Genomic DNA, 19,854 nt, shown 5'->3' with positions numbered 1-19,854 from the left:
GTGGAATCTCCTTCCTTGGAGGTTTTTAAGGTCAGGCTTGACAAAGCCCTGGCTGGGATGATTTAGTTGGGGATTGGTCCTGCTTTGAGCAGGGGGTTGGACTAGATGACCTCCTGAGATCCCTTCCAACGCTAATATTGTATGATTCTATGAAGTGGTTTCCATCTTTGCTCATGCTGAAATATTTTGACTTGAGTCACCGTACTCACTGAGTCCAATGGGAGCAGTTGAACTCCAGCCAGCCAGATTAAGACATGGAGTCCTTGACTAGACAGTTTGGCAGTTTACTTCAAACAGAAACTGAAACTTCTAAATCTGGGAATTCCCCTTCTTTGTTTGCTAAACAAACATGTAATATTCATTGCTAAACAAAGAAGAGGAATTCTTAGATTAAAAAGTTTTTGTTTCTGTTTCAAGTAGCCAAGGCAATAGCATACAGCTTTAGGTTAAGGCTCTTTTTTATTTTATTTATAAAATTAAACACCCCACATTATTGCAAAACTATTATCAAAATCCTAAACATTTTTCAGTAATTTTCATTAGTATACTGAAACAACAATTTTATTTTCCCCAGTTTAAAGTAGTATTTACCAATGTCCTGTCCTAGTTTTTCTGCAGGGACTTGCCAGTCCTGTCCAGTGGTCTACTCCCTCTCCCAATCACCCACCACTGAGCTGGACTTTTCCTCTTTTATCTCCTCCCTCCAGGCTTGACACCTTGCACATGTATAAAGGGGTGAGGATGACTGGGCCCACAGGCTCTCATGAACTCTTTCTTGGTAAGTGAGGAGTCTGTATACACCATCATACCAAGTTTAATTTTGCCATCTCATATATCAGTCCTTTACAATAATAAACTGATACTGTTCCTGAAGAGAACACCACAAATAGGAGGCAAGCAGCCAGTAATAGTGAGGACTAGAGTCAGAGGTGAAAGTAAGCCGGTACGCCCCGGTATGGCGTACCGGTAAGAGCCGGTGCACCGTACTGGGGAAGTCCGGCTTCCCCGGGGGCAATTTAAAGGGCCTGGGGCTCCCAGTAGTGGCTGGAGCCCCAGGCCCTTTAAATTGCCTCCAGAGCCCCGCTGCTGGAGCCCTGGGGTAGCAGCTGCAGGGCTCCAGCAGCTATTTAAAGGGCCTGGGGTTCCCCTGCTTCTACCGCCCGGGCCCTTTAAATAGCTGCTAGAGCCCCACCGCCCCTACTCCAGGGTTCCAGTGGCTATTTAAAGGACCGGGGTGGCAGAGGCAGCTGGAGCCCCGACCCTTTAAATAGCCCCTGGAGCCCCCCCTACCCCAGGGCTCCGTGGGCTATTTAAAGGGCCCGCGGCTCCCCTGCTTCTACCGTCCCGATCCTTTAAATAGCCGCTGAAGCCCCGCCGCTTCCCGAGGGCTCCGGCGGCTATTTAAGGGGCCAGGACGGTAGAAGAGGGGAGCCCCGGGCCCTTTAAATAGCCCCCGGAGCCCCGGGCTGCTGCTACTACCCTGGTGGGGGGGGGGGGGCACTTACCTTACAGGGTGGGCTGGGGCTGGCTCTGACCCCCTCAACGCCGCCCCTTCCAGGGGCCAGAGCTGGCCCCAGAGTACCGGTAAGTCACTGGACTTACTTTCACCCCTGACTAGAGTACAAACGAAAGTGCCTTCAGGGAGCTGTATAAATTTAAATCTCTGGATTACATGCCCCAGGAAGCTTGCTTTCACACATGCTTCTCTCACAGGCATCGTTCTCTCAAGGGCGTTGTCCTTCAAGCAACATGACACAAGAGTCTGTTTCCAAAAGGCCCACTCCAATCTCCCTGCTGTTTGGTTTTGTAGATCTGTTGCTTTGTGTTGTTCATCTGAAGAACAAGCATACTTTACTGAGAGAGGATCTTGGAATCAAAAGCTTATGGCTGATGCCTACCAGCGGTCAAAAATTTTCAGGAACACAGACACATACACCTGACTTGCTAGAATTTCTGGCAAACTTCAGGAAGGGATTTCCTACACAGAGACCATTAAAAGGGTGAGGGAAGAGGAAAAGCCTCTTGCTTGTCCGGCAAACCACCTACCTCTCTCTGAGACCCTTCAATTCCCCTGCACTCATCCAGTCTCTTCAGCACGGTCTTGGTATCAGAAAGGGCCTCTGAGAAAACACCTTCATACTGAAGCAGGAAATCCAGTTTACAGGTTTTGCTCTCTGCTTCTGCATGTAAGAAGTGAGCCGAGTTACTCATTTATTGAAAGGATTCATGGAAAGAATAAGACGATGGACAGTCATCAGTTTATAACTAGCACTTTACACAGGGTTTATATCACCTCTGATATAATACGGAAAAACTGACTCACAGATTCCTTTTACAGGCCATCCAGCCTGCAGGGGAGAAAGTGTTTAACACTAGTTAGAAGCATTTACTTAAAATGCAACCTTTATTTCCTCCCAGGGTGAACAGACGTTTAAAGGCTAAAAGTATTATTCGCAGATTTATGTGGTCACCTATTGCTCTGCAGATTGCCTTACCCACCTCCCTTCCTCTGCACCAAAAATGGATTCTACTGTATGTCAGATGCAGAAGTCCACATATAGGCAGAACAGGCTTTGCTCACAGCAGCTCAGGTGAAATAACAGTACATCAGGAAGCAGACTTTGTAACGCCCAAGGCAAGAAGGGATCTGTTTGGGTTCAAAGGAGAAGAGGGCATCCACTGAATTCTTAGAAGGGGACCCTTGTTTCAGAGTTAGGCATTAGCAGGGGAACACATGCCAAACTAACCCCACTCACCTACCCGGACACAAGGAACCAATTAAGCAGCTCAGTTGCAAATTGCTGAAAGACAGGGTTGTGACTGGAGTCCCAACTGCTCACCTGGATCACCAATTTTTCCTTTCTTCTTCACGGGCTCAGTAGCCTCCCCTTCCTCACAGCTGTCCTGCCTGGAAGGGGAATGGTGGTCAGCATGGGCATTTGAATCCTCGTTGCGGGATTTTGAATCCATTGGGGTTTCCTCCTCCAGAATCCCCTCATGGCCCAAGGCGTGAGTCACAGTAATTTCTTGCGCTGTGGTGGAGGTGACTGTCTCCATTTCAGGTTCTTCAGAGCCAACAGAAGTTGAAGCCTTTTCAGGAAGCTGAGCATCTGTAGCATCTTCAGCAGGAGGGTTTTCAGTCTGGGGTAGCTCATTAGCATCAATATTATTTCTGGATGAATCTACTGTCTGAATGGAGCTGTCCCTCACTACCTGATTCTGAGTGGAGCAGTTGATGAGGTCACTGAGAAGGTTTTTGCAACTAACAGCCACATCAAACATCTGCAGACTGTCAGCCACAGAGATAACTTTGGTAAAGTTATGTTTGCCAAGTGGTAGCTTGCCGGTATACACCATTTCTAGCAGAAGAGCAAACTCATCAGGAGCCACCACAGAAGCATCAATGGAGATGGTGTCTGTGCTATCCAGCAAGGACTTAAAGAGCAGACTGGCAGCAGCCAGCACAAGCTTGTGTGCTCTGAAGTGCACAGTCCCAATGAAGATGGTGCAGTCACAGAACTGCTGCTCTTTGCAGAGCGTGTAAAGCTGCTGTAGAAACTGCCTGCTGTAATTGGGAAGCTCCATTGCTCCAGTGGTCTACTGGCCTCTTCCTCCTTCAGATGCCACACTGCTTTAATGCGAACCAGCTACAGATAAAACAAAATACCTTGTTAGCACTTTACTCAGCCAATAGCAAGGTGGAAAGAAACAGCTAAAAAAACTTCCTGTTTTTGTTTAAAATTTTCATTAATTTTCTAAGGAATGGCCACCATAATTAAGGTATATTTAAGAATGGGGAGAATGAACAGATAATACAAACAAAATCACATTTTTCCCCATCATAAAAACAGTCTTGTGACTTCTTTTTTAAATCTGCTTTTAACTCATAACTGCTCAGAGTTTAAATTTGGCAGAGAAATAGCACAAGTGCAGAGAAGAGAGTTCTAGTGAAAACTGGTTTTGATTGTACTTGGTTATGCCCACCATCTGAACATTACACACGACATCTTGCAGGGATCTTCTCATAGGGTGAAGTTTGCCACATGCAGAGCGCCCACACAAAACCTATGCACCACCCGAATCCCATTAAATCTTGTCTTGGGAGCTCAAGCAAGCCTGAAGGCATCCATGACTTTTGCTGGGCCACTCCACACAGGTGAATTTCACTCCTGAAAAGCACACCTATGAAATACTTACCAACAGTGTAAAGGGGCTCAGAAGTCACAGAATTATTAAGGTGTGAGGAGTCTAGTGTTAGCTACTGCCTCCTTGATAAGAAATGCAAGTGGGAGGCCTGTTGTGCAGCATCTTTGACACTGTAAAGATATAAACTATGGTCCAGATTCACAAAGGTACTTTAGCACCCAAATCTCAATTTTAGGCTCCACTGTGGTCCACAAAACTCCCACTGAACAACTGTAGGCACCTAAACTGTCTCAGCTTCTAAATTTCCACTGTAAAAGTTCCCCAGATGCCTATGTTTCTGCCTGTGAGTATGTGCACTACTGCCTCATTGTAGGCATCCAGATACCTATTTCCTGCCTAAACCCCAGAACGATCCACATACTGGGGAAGAGAAGCATTCCATTTTGGATAAATAATTAAAACATCATTGAAGCAGAGGGACTAGACCCTGGATCTCCCACCTCCAAGGTGAGTGCCCTACCATTTGACTATAAAGTCAATATCTCTCTTACTTTTTGGCCCAATGATTCTTTAATTATTGATACACAGTGGAGCAGCTTCAACAGGAGGCACCAAGGGAGCCCCATATCAGAATATCCTATATCTCAGTGGTTAACACACACTCCTGAGAGGTGGAAGTCCCCTATTCAAATCCTTTCTTCTCCTCTGGCAGAGGGGAAATTGAGCATGGATCTCCCACATCTCAGGTAAGTGTTCTAACCACTAGGCTAAAAGTTATATGGTGGGCAGCACCTACACTCCCACCCTGTTTTCTGTGGAGCAACTCAGGCACCTAACTCATTCTCACAAGAAACCCATTAGGTGCCTAAGCCACCTGACTCCAGCAGAGGAGCTCCCACTTGTATATTGCTCTCAGAAATAGGCACATCTCTGTAGCCCAGACTTGGGGAAGGGCTTAGGACACACTCCTCTGCTCATCATCTTCCACTGGCTAGCTTACATGGCTCCCTGCCTAGTGTGCTGGCTTTTGTGGATCACATTATTAAGCACCCAGCTCTCCCCATTCTTTGTAGTGAGAACTCAGGCTTTGTGGATTGCAGTGTTGTTCCTGTGATTTTCTAGGCACCTAACTCCCATTGTGGACCCCACACCGATGTCTTCAGTTGCCTGGTGATGAACGTCCATTCTGTCAAATGGGTGCGATTCATAATGTCATGTGCCTCAGTATACCAGTACATATGAGAACAGACGCCGAATCGTAGTGATGATTGGAGAGCTCTCAACCATGCTTGTAGTGGTTTCCATCGCTTCACACTGACTCAGACATTCTAGGGTTCAGCATGACTCACTGACAGAGTCGTCTGCAGTTCTGTTGGGGCTGTGTTGCTCCCAGGATAGTAGAGAGACAGGGTAGGGGAGGTAATATCTTTTATTGGACCAACTTCGGTTGGTGAGAGAGACAAGCTTTGGAGCTACACAAGATGCAGGACGGCCAGGGAAATAAATGCATTTTCAAAATGCGTCAAGGAATGCCTAGAGTACAGCATAGAGGCTCCTTTCCATGAATATGTATAAATCTGAACACCGAACAGCTCAACCTTCTGGTTCCCTGGATCAAAGGTAGACATGGCTTCTGTGTGTCACTATTACCACTGGTTGTCTGTAACTCTTCTCCATTGCGTGAGAAGTGCCAGATCGGCTACCTAGGCGCAGGTTTACTAAACATATGTGCTCAATTATCCTTCCACAACACTGTAAATCAGGAGTAACAACTCACACCAGTGGAATTACACTGGCGTATGTGAGAGGAGAAGGAGGTGCATTTTCCTTCCCAGATTCAATGTATCAGCAGCATTACCCCACCTGCTGCTTGCCTAGAGCTGAAGGATCTCTAGTATCTGAAATGGTATTTGATCATGATTGGTGTGGAATAAAAGAAGGGATATTCCCTGTGAGAGGAGAATAGGGAGCACCTATGTCCTGGAAGAAGAGTTCTCTACTCAGCCCCACCCTCAAATCTTTTCCAAAGTGTCAGTCTCCTCCACCTGTTTGCTTAAACGTCACAGTGCCAAGGCTGAAGCCAGAGTCTCCTTCCCACCATGCTAATGGTCAGGAGTAGTGAAGATAAGGTTGCAGGGTCAAGACATTATACAAGAAATCCAAGACCAGCCTCAGAGGCCCCTGCCCCTTCTCCAAGACAGACAACATTGAAGCAGAGGGTCATAGACCCTGGCTGCCAGTGCTTCTGAGCCACTAAGTCATAGCCCCTTTTGCAGTCATCCACTTGCAGAATCCTAAAGAGCCACTGTGATCCCAAAGAGAATGGACATTTTCTTTACACTAAAGGTGACTGCTATGTTCAACCTCAGGACTGTTGTCCAAGATGCATAAGCTCCCTGGGCAGACTACATATCTTTTATTCATAATGTTTAAGGCCAAAGGGGACCATTATATCATCTAGTCTGACCTCCTGTATATCACAGGCCATTAAATTTCACTCAGCTACCTCTGGATTGAGCCCAATAACTTATGTTTGGATAAAGCATATCTTCCAGAAAGGTGTCTAGTCTTGACTTAAGGACATCAAAAGATGGAGAATCTACCTCTTCCTTAGGTAGTTTGTTCCAATGGTTAATGACACTCACTGTTAAAATGTGTGTCTTCATTCTAATTTGAATTTGTCTGGCTTCAGCTTCCAGACACTTTATGGATGACTTTTGGGAAAACTGGCTTACTGCCTGGGCTGTACAGGGAATATTTTCAGGTCATCATTATTACTTGTTATTTATCTACTAAGCACTGACAGCATGTTCTCTTTGTGCCTCTTGTCATCCCTGCTTGAAAGGAAAAGGCAATTTTATTGCTTTTTCAGCCTGAATCGCTGAGGCCACTTCTGAGCCAAGCTCAAGGATTTGAGAGCTCACTTCTTTAGGGATTTCAAACCCTCTGTACAGCACAGCTTAGCTGTGCAGTTGTTGGTTCCTCTGGGGCATGGGAGCCATCTGAACATTGTTCCTCTTCTGATCAGAAAGCTGCCTCTGTTCATTTTCAATGCTACTTCATTGCAATCTAAACAAAAGAAGGGGCTGTGCGAGGGGGTCTCCTGGAGAGAAGGCCAAGACACTTGCTGAGCTGAGTTAGCCCCCCATTTATAATCTTTCTTCATGGATCAAGAGAGGAAGAACCATATGAGGAAAAGCAGGCCATTTCATGCCTTCTCATGCAGGGAGCTTGCTGCCTTGGAGGGGAACTGAGGACCATTTTCACAGATTCCAAGGCCAAAAGGGACAAATGCAATCATCTAGTCTGACATTCTGTATAACACAAGCATATAGAACTTCCCTACCCCACCAAGCCCCATTCCCCCAGTACCTGGACCCCCTCCCTCCACTGAACCCCTACACCTAGAGCCCCCCAAACCTTGACCCCTCCTGCTGAGCCCCAACCACCTTCACCTGGACCCCCCCGCAGAGTCCCATTGCCCCTGCATCTGGAACCTCTCACCAAGCCCCGTGCATCCAGATCCCCCCTGGACCTGTCGCCAAGCCTTCCACACCCGGATTTCTCCACACAGAACCCTCTCACCCTACACCTGGATCCCCCCCACTACGCCCCTCTACATGTGGATCCTGCTGGGCTAAGCCTGCCTGCCCATACCTGGTACACCTGGCGTGAACGGGCAGGACCTTGTGCTGTGTCAGGGTCAGGTACGGCCTCATTGCCAAGTCCCCATCCTTCTGGAGTGGAGAGGGGGAACTGCAGGGTGATCTCCCACCTCCATGCAGCCAATGGCCTGTGCTCCCCACTGCTGGAGCCTCCATGTTTATTTACTGACAAATAAAATCTGCAGAATTTTGCATAATTTTAAAATATTGTGCACAGAATTTTTAATTTTTTGGCACAGAATTCCCTCAGGAGTACCTAGTGCTCTCATGCCATTAGAAAGCTGTTAACATCAGGGACTGTCAGAGGGCCAGTGCCATTGCACTCATGAAGATCTCATATCCTTGGCACTGCCATAACTAACATATATAAAGTTCTGACCAACACCTCTGCTGATACCGATAAAAATACCAAAACCTGCTTTAAACATTGTGTTTAAAGATTATTAGAACCAAAGTGACTAACTTTAAAATGTATAACATGACAGAGAAGCTCTTCTTCAGGATTTCAAGTGTCTTTATTTGTCTACCCTTTAAAAAATGAAAATCAACCACCAATGCATTACCAAGAAATTAATAAACAATAACTCAGCACTACTTTTTAAACAATCTACAGATTCACAGTAGTGGGCTCCCCCCGCTGACAGAACTTTGCTAACAAATGCTATTGCCAGACCTGGACAATGCAGACACAGGTGATAAAAGCAATGTGCAAAAGAAGATAATATTGCCTAATAAGGGGCTAAACAAGGGAATGCTGTTAAACACTCTGAGTGTAAGAACATTAGGGGAAAATATTTTATATTCAAGCTTATAGGAAATTACAAAGCATGCAAAGTATATAAAATGAAGGTGTACTGATCAGCAAAGAGAATAATTCAGCCTGCCAGCTATAAATAAAAGTCACTTCGGTCTGACAGCTGATGAGTCTAAAGCCCGCATCATGAAATATCCTATCACTGTCGTCACTAGTTGGGCCCCCTTGTTTGCACTCTGCTTACAGTAGCTAAGCCCTGAATTGGTCATTGGGGCCAATCTTCTCTCTCCTAAGATGACTGCTCTCAGTGAGAGGTGAGCTTGCCTTGTCAATGCCCATGTTGCACCTGCTCAAATCCTGTTTTTAAAGGTTCTCATCTAAACCAATAAACACAAGTGAACAGAAAGCCGATGTTCGTTCCGTCACTTTCTTTCACTGTGCTGTCCCTTGGCCATTGCAGCAGTCTCTGAAAAGTGAGCGAGGCTCCATATCAAGTGCTGTGTAAATGTGAGAGTTAAGGACAGAGTGACTGTCTTAACTCAGAATTTAAATACTTTTTTGTGTGCATGTTACCAGTTTCCTGTCTTCTTGTTATCAAGATGATGACCTTAGAAAAAGGGTTATTGGAAAGCCAGAACATCACATACATGAATGGATTTTCTTTCCTCTCCCACCAAAAGTGAAAGTCTTTTGAAGAGTTGAAAGAAACTGAGGGGTCATTACCTTCCTCTTGGATGATCCAAAGTGCAGGAGCAGGCAATGCTCCCAGAGGATAATGCAAAACTCAGTATGATGAGCCAACGCATACCAATTTGTTTTTCAATCTATTTTTATTTCAGTTCAAAGCATCAGTGCAGACAGATAGAGGAAAACAAGCAACACTTTGACTATATTCAGTCTTCCTCAATCTCTAAACGTGGCAGAATACAGCCAAAGCATTGCTTGTTTTCCTAGGCTATCTGTCTGCACTGATGCTTTGAATGGAAATAAAATAGATTGAAAAACAAATTGGTATGTCCCAGCTCTTCACAGTGAGTTTTCCATTATCCTTTGAAGCAAGGGTTGCCATCTATCCTACTTGGAACACTGTAGCCCTAATGAAAGTATAAAATTACAATCATGGAAGTCCTGTTGAAATCTAAAAAACAAAAAACAAAGGAGAACAGAAAAGGAGTACTTGAGGCACCTTAGAGACTAACAAATTTATTTGAGCATAAGTTTCGTGAGCTACAGCTCAGTTCATCGGAGCTGTAGCTCACGAAAGCTTATGTTCAAATAAATTTGTTAGTCTTTAAGGTGCCTCAAGTACTCCTTTTCTTTTTGCGGATACAGACTAACTGCTACTCTGAAAGAAAGTCTGCTTTGAAACTCTGTTCCTATCATGCCTCATTGTGCCCAAAAATGCTGAGAGAAATACTGAGATTATACAGGTTTTCAGTAACACCTGCAATACATACAGGATGCCAGTTGCAGATTTCAATTTCTGTTCATGTTTACGTCATACATATAGATTCCACACTGTAATTCACTGTGGTGTTTACACTGTTTTGACCAGCTCCTTTGTGCCAGTCTGCTTTCAATAAAGCACAGAACATACTCTTCCAGTGAGACTGTGATGAATGAAAGGGGGTGGGAGTAGCTCCCTTTTATGGACACCCAGCCAGCCAGTAGCTATAAAATCCCTCTTAGTAGCTGTTCTCTAATTGCTCTACCTATAAAGGGTTAAAAAGTCTCACTGCTATGGATAGGTAAAAGGAAGTGAGTGGGCACCTGGCCAAAAGAGCCAATGGGAAGACTAGAACTTTTTAAAATTGAAAAAAGACTCCCCTTTTTTCCGTCTGTTGTTGTTCTCCCAGGGAGAGAAAGACAAGGCAACAGCTATGCTATAAGAAGCTTGGGCCAGGTATGAAAAAATCATCAGTATCATACCTAGAAACTACTCATTTAAAACCCCAGATATGTAAGTAGGTCAGGAAACATCTAGGAAGATGCAATTCGGTTTATCCTTTTTATTTCATTATGGCTTGTGGACAATCTGTGCTAACCCCAAGTGTTTTTGTTTTGCTTATAACCTTTAAGCTGGACCTCAAGAAAGCGATTCTTGGTGCTTAATTCTTGTAGTTGCTCTTTTAAAATCTAGCAGTAGCCTAAGTTTCCAGATGTATTTTCTTTCTTATTAATAAAATTTACCTTTTTTAAGAACAGAATTGGATTTTTGTGTCTTAAGAGGTTTGTGTACACATTGTTTAATTAGCTGGTGTCAACAGCTGATTTCCTTTTTTCTTTCTTTCTTTCTCAGCTCTTTCCTGGAGGGGGGTGTATGTGTGAAAGGGCTTTAGGGTACCCCACGGGAAGGAATTATCGAGTGCGCCTTCCTTGGTTCTCAAAGGGGTTCTGCACTTGGGTGGTGGCAGCATCTACCAATCCAAGGTCAGAGAAAAGCTGTAACCTTGGGAGTTTAATACAAGCCTGGAGTGGCCAGTATTAATTTTTAGAATCCTTGCAGGCCCCCACCTTCTGTACTCCAAGTGCCAGAGTGGGGAATTAGCTTTGACAGAGACGGATATCAGACAGGGCATGAAGCAGTCCACAATGATCCTCACTGAAAGTCTTCTAAAGGAAAACCTTTTGGAAGGACACGGTGTAAGAATGGTCAGCCCAAAATGGTGCCTATTTTCCTCAAATTTGTTTGTAAAGTCCATAGAATTATCCTATTCCAAAACAAATCCCTCAGTACTGCTCTATAAAAGCAATACCAGCTGCTCTGCTCTCATAAGCAACTTCACAACAACCAGCATGTCCAGCTAATAGAAGAGAAGTGGGGCAGGACCAGATGGATCAGTACGTGAGACTCCCTTATCTACTCCTGGGGGAATTCTGTGCTACTGTGCGTGTGCATAATTAATGAGACATGCATATTTTTAATTTATTGCGCAGAAAAAAGCTTCTCCCAAAATGTTGCTGCAGTTCTGCCTTTTGCCCACCGGAGGGCGCCGTGGTGATAGAACAAAGCAGCAGCTCCAGGCCAGCTAGGGAAGAGAAAGAACCTGCCTTCTTTGCAGCGCCTGTCAGGCCACGTCAGGAAACAGGGGCTATGGGGAGACAGACAGCTTAGGGTGCTGGGTGGGCGGGGGAGAGAGGGATCAGACAGGGGCTCATAAGGGCTAGTGGGGGAAGAAAGACTGGGGCAGGAGCTGAATGGGAGTGAAGGCACAGGTCCACAGTGGGGAGGGAGGTGCAGAGCTATGTAGGGATGGGGGTGGCTGAGTGGAGGCACAGAGATACATGGGAACAGGAGGAGGGGTACAGGGACACATAGGGACAGGGGAGTGTCTGGGTGGGGGCACAGAGACACATGGTGATGGGGGGAAGGGGTATAGAGCCACATAGGGTCAGGGGGAGGGGTGCAGGACCACATGGGGATGGGGAAGTGGGTGTCTGAGTGGGGGTGGAGGGACACATATGGACAGGGGGTGCAGGGACACATTTGGACAGGGGGCAGATGTTCTTGACGAATGAGAGAAGCTAGGGATCACCCAGGGTCTGCATGGCAGAACTCCCTAACAATCCCTCCCCACCCCCCAAAAAACCTGTTCCATACTTTTCCCACCCATACCCAGCAACCCTCCAAGTTCACATTCAGGCTCCTTCCCAGCAATTTACTTCCATTTCCCTCAGCTCCTCTATTCCCCTGACTCCCCCAAGCCTTTACACTGCTTCTGAGGAGTGCGGGAAATACGATTCTGTATTGTAGTTTAAATGAATTATTACTGAGAGTTCTGTATTAATATGTCTAGTAAGGAATCTATTTGTCAGAAAACATTTCCTGAATCTTTGTTGTTGTCTGTATCGTTACAGACATACTTGCTGACAGGTATTTTGAAATAAATGACCAAAAATAATTGAAAGTGGTGTGACTATATTGTGTTATTTTGACAAATAAAATATGCAGAATTTTGAAATATTGTGAGCAGAATTTTTAATTTTTTGTTGCAGAATTTTTAATTTTTTGGAGCAGAATTCCCCCAGGAGTACTTATCCCCAAGAGAAGCATCTTGGCCTCAGAGGATTCACAGCTGATTGTCTTCTCAGCATTGGCCATGGAGACATCTTCTAAGATTTTATACCCTAAAATCTCTCTCTTTATGTACTGATAAGGCCACCATCACAGTCATTAATGACTGTATCCTCACAATTCCCCTCTGTAGTTGGAAATACTACTATTTCCATTTTACAAATAGGAAGCTGAAGCACAGAGCAATTAAGGGCCAAATTTCCAAAAATACTTCGTATTCATCAGCTCCCTTTGAGAACAGTGCCGAAATGGGAAATTAACTCTTTCTGAAAATCTGGCCATTTACTTGAGTGTCCAATGGAAGCTTTTGGATGCTGAACTTTTTTCTTTTTTTCCACAAAATCTGCCCCATGTGACATCCCCAAAGTCACACATGAAGCCTGTGGCATCCCAGTCTAGTGCCTTAAACATAAGCCCATTCCTTCCTCCCACTAGCTAAAACAGCACTAAAGATGGCTAATAAAGCAGAGATTATTGGGATTAGCAAGGGTTCTGATTTTATGGTACGCAAAAAGAACTGGGAGATGGTTAAGGACCATGGCTCTTTATAAACCCTCATTTTTTATTTTTGTAACATCAGAGATATGAAGGCATAAATGCAGTTGCTTTCCAGATCACAAGCTTATATGGGGAGGGATATATACAACCCAAGGGTGGGAATCTATGAAGGAAATGCTTAAAGAAAGGAGAAAATATCTATAACATTTTTAAAATAAAATACATCATCCTAATGCAAGTATAAGTAGGTCCTCTATCATGAATTAAATTATACTTGAAAAGTAACTAAAGAAGATATTTAGTTTTTTTCTTCATAAATTTACATTCTAATTTATTTGCTTAAATAAACATTGTATTTAACAATCTAAATAAAGTGACCTCTCTCCCCACCTTGCAAAGAAAGAATCTGAGTAACACTCATTAGTTGGGCACACCTGACTGCGTAGGACAGGCTTTTCAGCTTTCTTAAGCGTGCCTTATATATGTTTAAGAATGAGGAGATCATCATAATAAAGTGTACAGCATAATTCTGAACCCTAACAGCATTCTACGAATTGGAGCACAATTGTGAAATCCTTGGAAGAACTCCACACATACAGCAACTGGGATTTTAATTCCTATCCCACTAAGTAGTTTTAAAATATTTTTATAAGCCCAGCAACCAGTGCAGCAATTTTTAAGCCAGTTCATGTTGTCAGATGAGACAAACACGACAATCTGGTTTTCAACATTTTAGAAGAGCAGACAGGGCTGCGGGCCCAGACTAAGAGATCTGGGAATGTCCCTAATTATTAAGGCTACGTTTATGTCACAGAGATCATGGAAGTCACTGAATCCCTGACTCCCAGAGACCTCCCTGACATTCTCTGCTCCAGCCCCAGGGATTGCAGGACTCTGGGGCTGACAGCCAGTGGGGCCCCGGCAGGGAGTGACAAGCAGCGACAGGGGGCCCCTGCAAAGTTCCTGGGACAGGTGACAGATTCCTGAGGGGGCCCTCCTCACGGTTCCAGGGACAGTGACAGGCTCGAAAAGGGGGAGCGGTTGGGGTGTCCCATTTTCTCTTGGGGAAATATGGTCACCCTACAGCTCCAGCTGCCATGGGCAGAGCGGGAACCCCACAGCTCCCAGCCACCACGGTGGTGGGGGAACCAGGGAGCCGCAGCAGCAAAAGTCACAGACAGGTCACGGCGTCCGGGATCTGTCCCTGACTTTTACTAGAAACAACCATGACAAAATCTGATCCTTGCTCATTATGTCCATCCAACTTTTCGCAGTTAAAATGTGAAAAACCGCGAGGGACCTTCTCAACAGAGTCCCCCAGAGACCTGAACGGTCCGGACCCGCACCAAGGCCCAGAGCGCACCGGGGCGGCGCAAAAGCGCCTCCGGGCATGGAACGGCGCCTGGGCTGGAAGCCGAGCCTCCGGCGCGCCCCGCCTCAGGGCGGAGGGCCACGGCCTGGCCCCGGGGACGCCGCTGCGGGGCCGGGGAGGAGCGGGGAAAGAGGCCCCCGGCACTGCGGCCCCTGCAAGGCAAGGCCCGGCTCGCTGTCCCTGCAGCAGGACGCCGCCTGGCAGAGGGGCCCACGCCCGCCGGGGCGCTCCTCAGCCGGCACGCGGGGGGGGGCGGGCGATAAGGGACAACCCCGCCCCCACAGCGGCCAGAGGCGCAGAGAGCAGGGGCGTGGGGGGGCTCCCTCGGCCCGTGGGGTGGAGGCCTCAGGCCGCGGCCGGGGAGAAAGGCGGCGGGAATCCCCCGTTCCCCTGAGGCCCCGCCCGGCTCCGGGACAGCCGGGCCGGCGCCTGTGGCTGTTACGGCCCGGCCCGGCCGTTTCCATGGTTACCTTTATTGGGAGCGGCGCGGCAGCAGCAGGAACAATAAAGCTTCAACAACAGGCTCCCCCCGGCGGTGCCGGGCCCCGGCCTGCGCGCCGCCATCTTGAAGCCACAGCTTAGCCCCCCCCGCCCCGCACGGCCGCCTATGTCACGTGGCGAGAGCGGGCCTGGCGGGTACCACCGCGGAAGCGGCTGGGCCGGTCACGTGATGCATGTCCAGTAGGCGCCCATATCACGTGACGCGGGGTCGGGCCTGGGCAGGTGGGGTGGCCTGTTCCCGGGGACTGGGCGGGGCGGGGCTGCTAGCCCGGGGCGCGGGGTCTGGGCGGCTGCAGGCTCGGGCCTGGCTCGCAGCTGTGTTGCTTGGTTCGCGTTTTCAGCGGGTTCCTGCAGTCGGGAGGACTGGACCCTTCCTGTCCACTGAATGAGCGCTGGGACTCTTGTGTGATCGCCTGACTCCGGGAGCTGGGGCGTGGGGCCCAGGCCTATGGCTTAGGCTGGAGCTGTGGTCCAGCAACATGTGTGTAACCCACTGGCAAAGTGTGGGTCAGATTTTCCCCAGGGGTTAGTCCACCTCCCCATGGACTGACAGCCTCCTGCTGTTACTAGGTTAGCCCAAGTGGAAGTGGTTTGGGATGGTGTTCACACATTGGTGACAGGCCGTCTGGGATAAAGGAGTTTGTCTCTCTAATGTCCTGGGAACAACACAGCTACAACATTGCATATAACAGTCAGATTTAAAAACTGTAAATTAAGTCATATGCTCAAGGGCCAAATTAAGCCCATGGAAAGTCAAATAGGTTAATATTTTTCACCAGCACTAAATCTACACTTCCAAAATAAAACTAAAGCTTACTGTTGTCTGCTAGGAGTAATAGGCGTGACAAAGACCTTGATGTTTTCATCACTTCCCTTTAACTTTCTAGAAATTAGTTTTTGTTGCAGATGAAGATTAGACCTTGATGTTTATAGAATAAAAAAAAAGTAGGTAGGGTTGTGACACTCCCCAGGGTACAAAACAGCTGTGTCCTGTCAGCTCTCCAGCCTGAGATGCCTTTTATAGTGCTTTGCTGGTGAACAGCCACCCCTCCAGGTTCCACCCACACCCAGCCTCTCGCATGTAATTTGTCCGCAAGTATACAGTATTGAGTGCTATCGCTAGATACTCAAGAATTAAACTGCAGAGCAATGCCAGCAAGTTCTCTAGTTCCAGACTTCTATCCCAGAGATATGTGTCTTGTACTGCCCAGTTCCTTCACTGTGTAGCCCAAGTGCATATGAAGTCTGACATTCAAGCAAAGAATAATGTTTTTGCACCAGCCTTCTTGTCTCAAGTGAAATTTCCCAAACACTTCAATCAAACATACTGTCTAGTAGGCAGCATGAAATGGTAGCATTTTACTCACACTTCGTACTGGTGTGATTCTCTATAGTGACGTGCACCCAGAGAGAGAATGGAGACCATCTGTAAACCCCATGGCTCAGAGGACAGAGTCAGTCCTGCAGGCACAGCTTGTAGAGAAGCTGCTATTGAATGTTTGGTTTCAGAGTAGCAGCCGTGTTAGTCTGTATTCGCAAAAAGAAAAGGAGTATTTGTGGTACCTTAGAGACTAACAAATTTATTTGAGCATAAGCTTCCATGAGCTACTTCATCGGATGAAGTGAGCTGTAGCTCACGAAAGCTTATGCTCCAATAAATTTGTTAGTCTCTAAGGTGCCACAAGTACTCCTTTTTATTGAATGTTTGTTTGCCTGCTCTTAGCCTGTAGGTGCCTGTGTCCTGTAAAGCACCATGTGTATTTCTGATGCTGTATACATGATTTATAATTACATCTCTGCTCTTCCACATCCATCCCCACACTATGGAAGCAATTCAAACCCCCTCATTCCTGCAGTTTAGGCTCCTGAAGACACCACTTGACAGGCCAAGTACGCTGCCACTACCTGGAACATCCCATATGCCATCGCCAAACTACCTCTGGAGGTTGTACATGTCATCTTTTTACATCTCCTGCCTCACACATGCCCTGTATTACCTGGGCATCTCCATGAACTTCCCCTCATCCCTACCTGTTTTAAACACTCCTGCTTTCTGATGAAGTCCCTCCACCTACACACCCAAACATCCCACTTCCTTCTTCCCAAGGGATCTGCTGGTTCCTCAGATGCAGCTGAGCAATGCAACCTCTAGTGTCTCTGTACAGCCCTCTGTATGAAGGGCTCTGCCACTTTCATAGAATCATAGACGATTAGGGTTGGAAGAGACCTCAGGAGGTCATCTAGTCCAACCTCCTGCTCAAAGCAGGACCAACCCCAACTAAATCATCCCAGTCAGGGCTTTGTCAAGCTAGACCTTAAAAACCTCTAACGATGGTGTCATAAACATACAGCTAAGGGTAGCATAAAATCCCTCCTTTACCTGTAAAAGGTTAATCAGTTCCATTAAGCTACTTGGTGTTAGGATATAGATATTCAGGCCTGTCTGCAAAGGCCTGTACTTTAAGAATTTAGGTGTATTCTTATCACTTGGCTAGTTAGAGGTATAAAAGAAAGAATCAAAATCACTGTCTGCCAGTGTAAGGTCCTTCTCTTACTGTGACAGTTTGAGGCCCTGTTCTTAGGCTAAGGCCTTTGGCTAAGCAGCAGAGGCAGCCATAAGCTAGGAAGCGAACAGTCACATCCTCACATTCCAAACTAGTCACATTGAAATAAGGTGCTATTGGGCTGTCAGGCACTATCAGGACAGGATTGTATTCCTATCACCTCCAGAGAAAGGGAAGTGCCTAGAAAATGTAAAAGGAAACTTAGTTTGATAGCATCCTGTCTGGCAAGAACTCACTTATCAATAGCTGGGATGTGAAATCCTCACTTCTGTATTGTTTTGTCATTATAGTTCCCACTTTGCTATTGATTGTCTGTATAATCTCTGTCTGGTTCTGTGATTGTTTCTGTCTGCTGTATAATTAATTTTGCTGGGTGTAATGTAATTATTGTGGTGGGATATAATTGGTTAGCTAATCATGTTACAATATGTTAGGATTGGTTAGTTAAATTTCAGTAGAATGATTAGTTAAGGTATAGCTAAGAATATTACTATATAAATTAGGGGCAAACAGGAAGTAAGTTGGGATTCGAAAATAAGGAAAAAGGAACTTGTATTTAAGCTTGCTGGAAGTTCACCCCAATAAACATCGAATTGTTTGCACCTTCGGACTTCGGGTATTGTTGCTCTCTGTTCATGCGAGAAGGACCAGGGAAGTGGGAGAGTGAAGGAATAACCTCTCTTAACACTTGGCACCTGACCAGAAGGACCAATGTGGAAAGAAGATACTTTCAAATCTGGGGGGGAAAGGTTTTTGTTTGTGCTCTCTTTGTTGTTCTCTCCAAGACAAAGAGAGAGACCAAGCAAGTAATCCAGCTCCTACTGAATGATACATCTAAAATTACAGAAATAGTAAGTAATAGCAAGGAAATGTGTTCGAGTATCTTTTATTTTAGTTTGTGAATTTTTCCTGTGCTAAGAGGAAGGTTTATCCCTCTTTTTTGTAACTGTAAAGTTTTGCCAAGAAGGGAATCCTCTGTGTTTTAAATCTTATTACCCTGTAAAATTACCTTCCATCCTGATTTTACAGAGGTGCTTCTTTTACTTTTTTTTCTTTATAATAAAGTTCTGTTTTTAAGAATCTGATTGGGGTTTTAGTGTCCTAAAAACTCAAGGGTCTGGTCTGTGTTCACCTTGTTTACTCTCAAGCCTCCCCAGGAAAGGGGGTGAAGGGGCTTGGGGGGATATTTTGGGGAAACAGGAACTCCAAGTGGTCCTTTTCCTAAATCTTTGTCTAACTCACTTGGTGGTGGCAGCGATACTGTCCAAGGACAAGGAATAATTTGTGCCTTGGGGAAGTTTTTAACCTAAGCTGGTAGAAGTAGGCTTAGGGGGTCTTTCATGCGGGTCCCCACATCTGTACCCTAGAGTTCAGATTGGGGAGGGAACCCTGACAGATGGAGATTCCACCACCTCCCTAGGTAACCCATTCCAGTGCTTAACCACCCTCCTTTGTACCATTCCAACTTCCCAATGCACCCTCTGGCCTCTTTCACCATCTTATGTGCATCTGAACGGATCACCCAGGACAGGAATGGAGCCTCAGCATCCCTCACGTTCCTCCTAATGGGTCATGCCATCCCCACCTCATATAGGTCATGATCTGGCCTTGGGTGCAGCCTTATCTCCCTACAATCTCTCCACTCTCTTCCCAATGGATGATGCTGTCTACCCTACTACCACTGCTGGAGCTGAGCTATTCCCTGGATCTCACTTGCCCCCCCCCCCCCCCATCTCACCCAAATGACCTGCTCTTTTGACAGCCTGAGTGGGAAGCAAGACCCTGTGAGGGAGTCTGGCCAGGATGTTGGAAAATCTCTCAGGCTGTTGGCTTTGAATGAGAATTCATAAATTTTAAGGCCAGAAGGGACTATTTTGATTGTCTGGTCAGACCTCCTGCATAGCACAGGCCACGGAACTTCCCTGAATTAATTCCTGCTTCAAGTCGCATAGCTGGGCTCAAACCAGAGCAGATCTTTTAGAAAAACATCCAATCTTAAATTGCCAGTGATAGAGAATCCACCACAACCCTTGGTAAATTCTTCCAATGATTAGTTACCCTGGCCATTAAAAGTGCATACCTTATTTCTAGTCTGAATTTGACTAATTCCAATTTCCAGCCATTAGTTCATGGTATAACTTTCTCTGCTAGATTAAAGAGCCCTTTATCATCAAATTTCTGTTCCCCCTGTAGATACTTATAGACTGTGGTCAAGTCACCCCTTAACATTCTCTTTGATAAGATAACTAGATTAAGATCCTTGAGTCTTTCCCTATAAG

The 19,854-nt window shown here is 46.1% G+C and overlaps 1 protein-coding gene across 7 annotated transcripts in view; it reads right to left on the bottom strand.

Annotated features, from left to right (window-relative positions):
* The window catches only part of ZBTB40 (zinc finger and BTB domain containing 40), a 71,779-nt gene extending 56,642 nt beyond the window's left edge, over window positions 1-15,137 (bottom strand). For 4 of the 7 annotated variants that reach the window (XM_043531645.1, XM_037881044.2, XM_043531646.1 and 1 more), the window contains exons 1-3: window positions 14,981-15,137; window positions 2,841-3,647; window positions 2,047-2,180 (exon numbers count right to left, since the gene is read on the bottom strand). In XM_043531645.1, the coding sequence (XP_043387580.1) occupies window positions 2,047-2,180; window positions 2,841-3,585 (879 nt within the window). In that variant the 5' untranslated portion in view covers window positions 3,586-3,647; window positions 14,981-15,137. The remainder of the gene's footprint in view (window positions 1-2,046; window positions 2,181-2,840; window positions 3,648-14,980) is intronic. The other 3 variants (XM_037881041.2, XM_037881042.2, XM_037881043.2) reach the window with 1 other exon arrangement.
* Window positions 15,138-19,854: the final 4,717 nt, after the last annotated feature.

This window comes from Chelonia mydas, chromosome 18, assembly GCF_015237465.2.
Source record: "Chelonia mydas isolate rCheMyd1 chromosome 18, rCheMyd1.pri.v2, whole genome shotgun sequence".
Classification (NCBI taxonomy): Eukaryota; Metazoa; Chordata; order Testudines; family Cheloniidae; genus Chelonia; species Chelonia mydas.
Note: the sequence above shows the minus strand (reverse complement) of the source record. Positions and strands in the feature narration are given on the sequence as shown.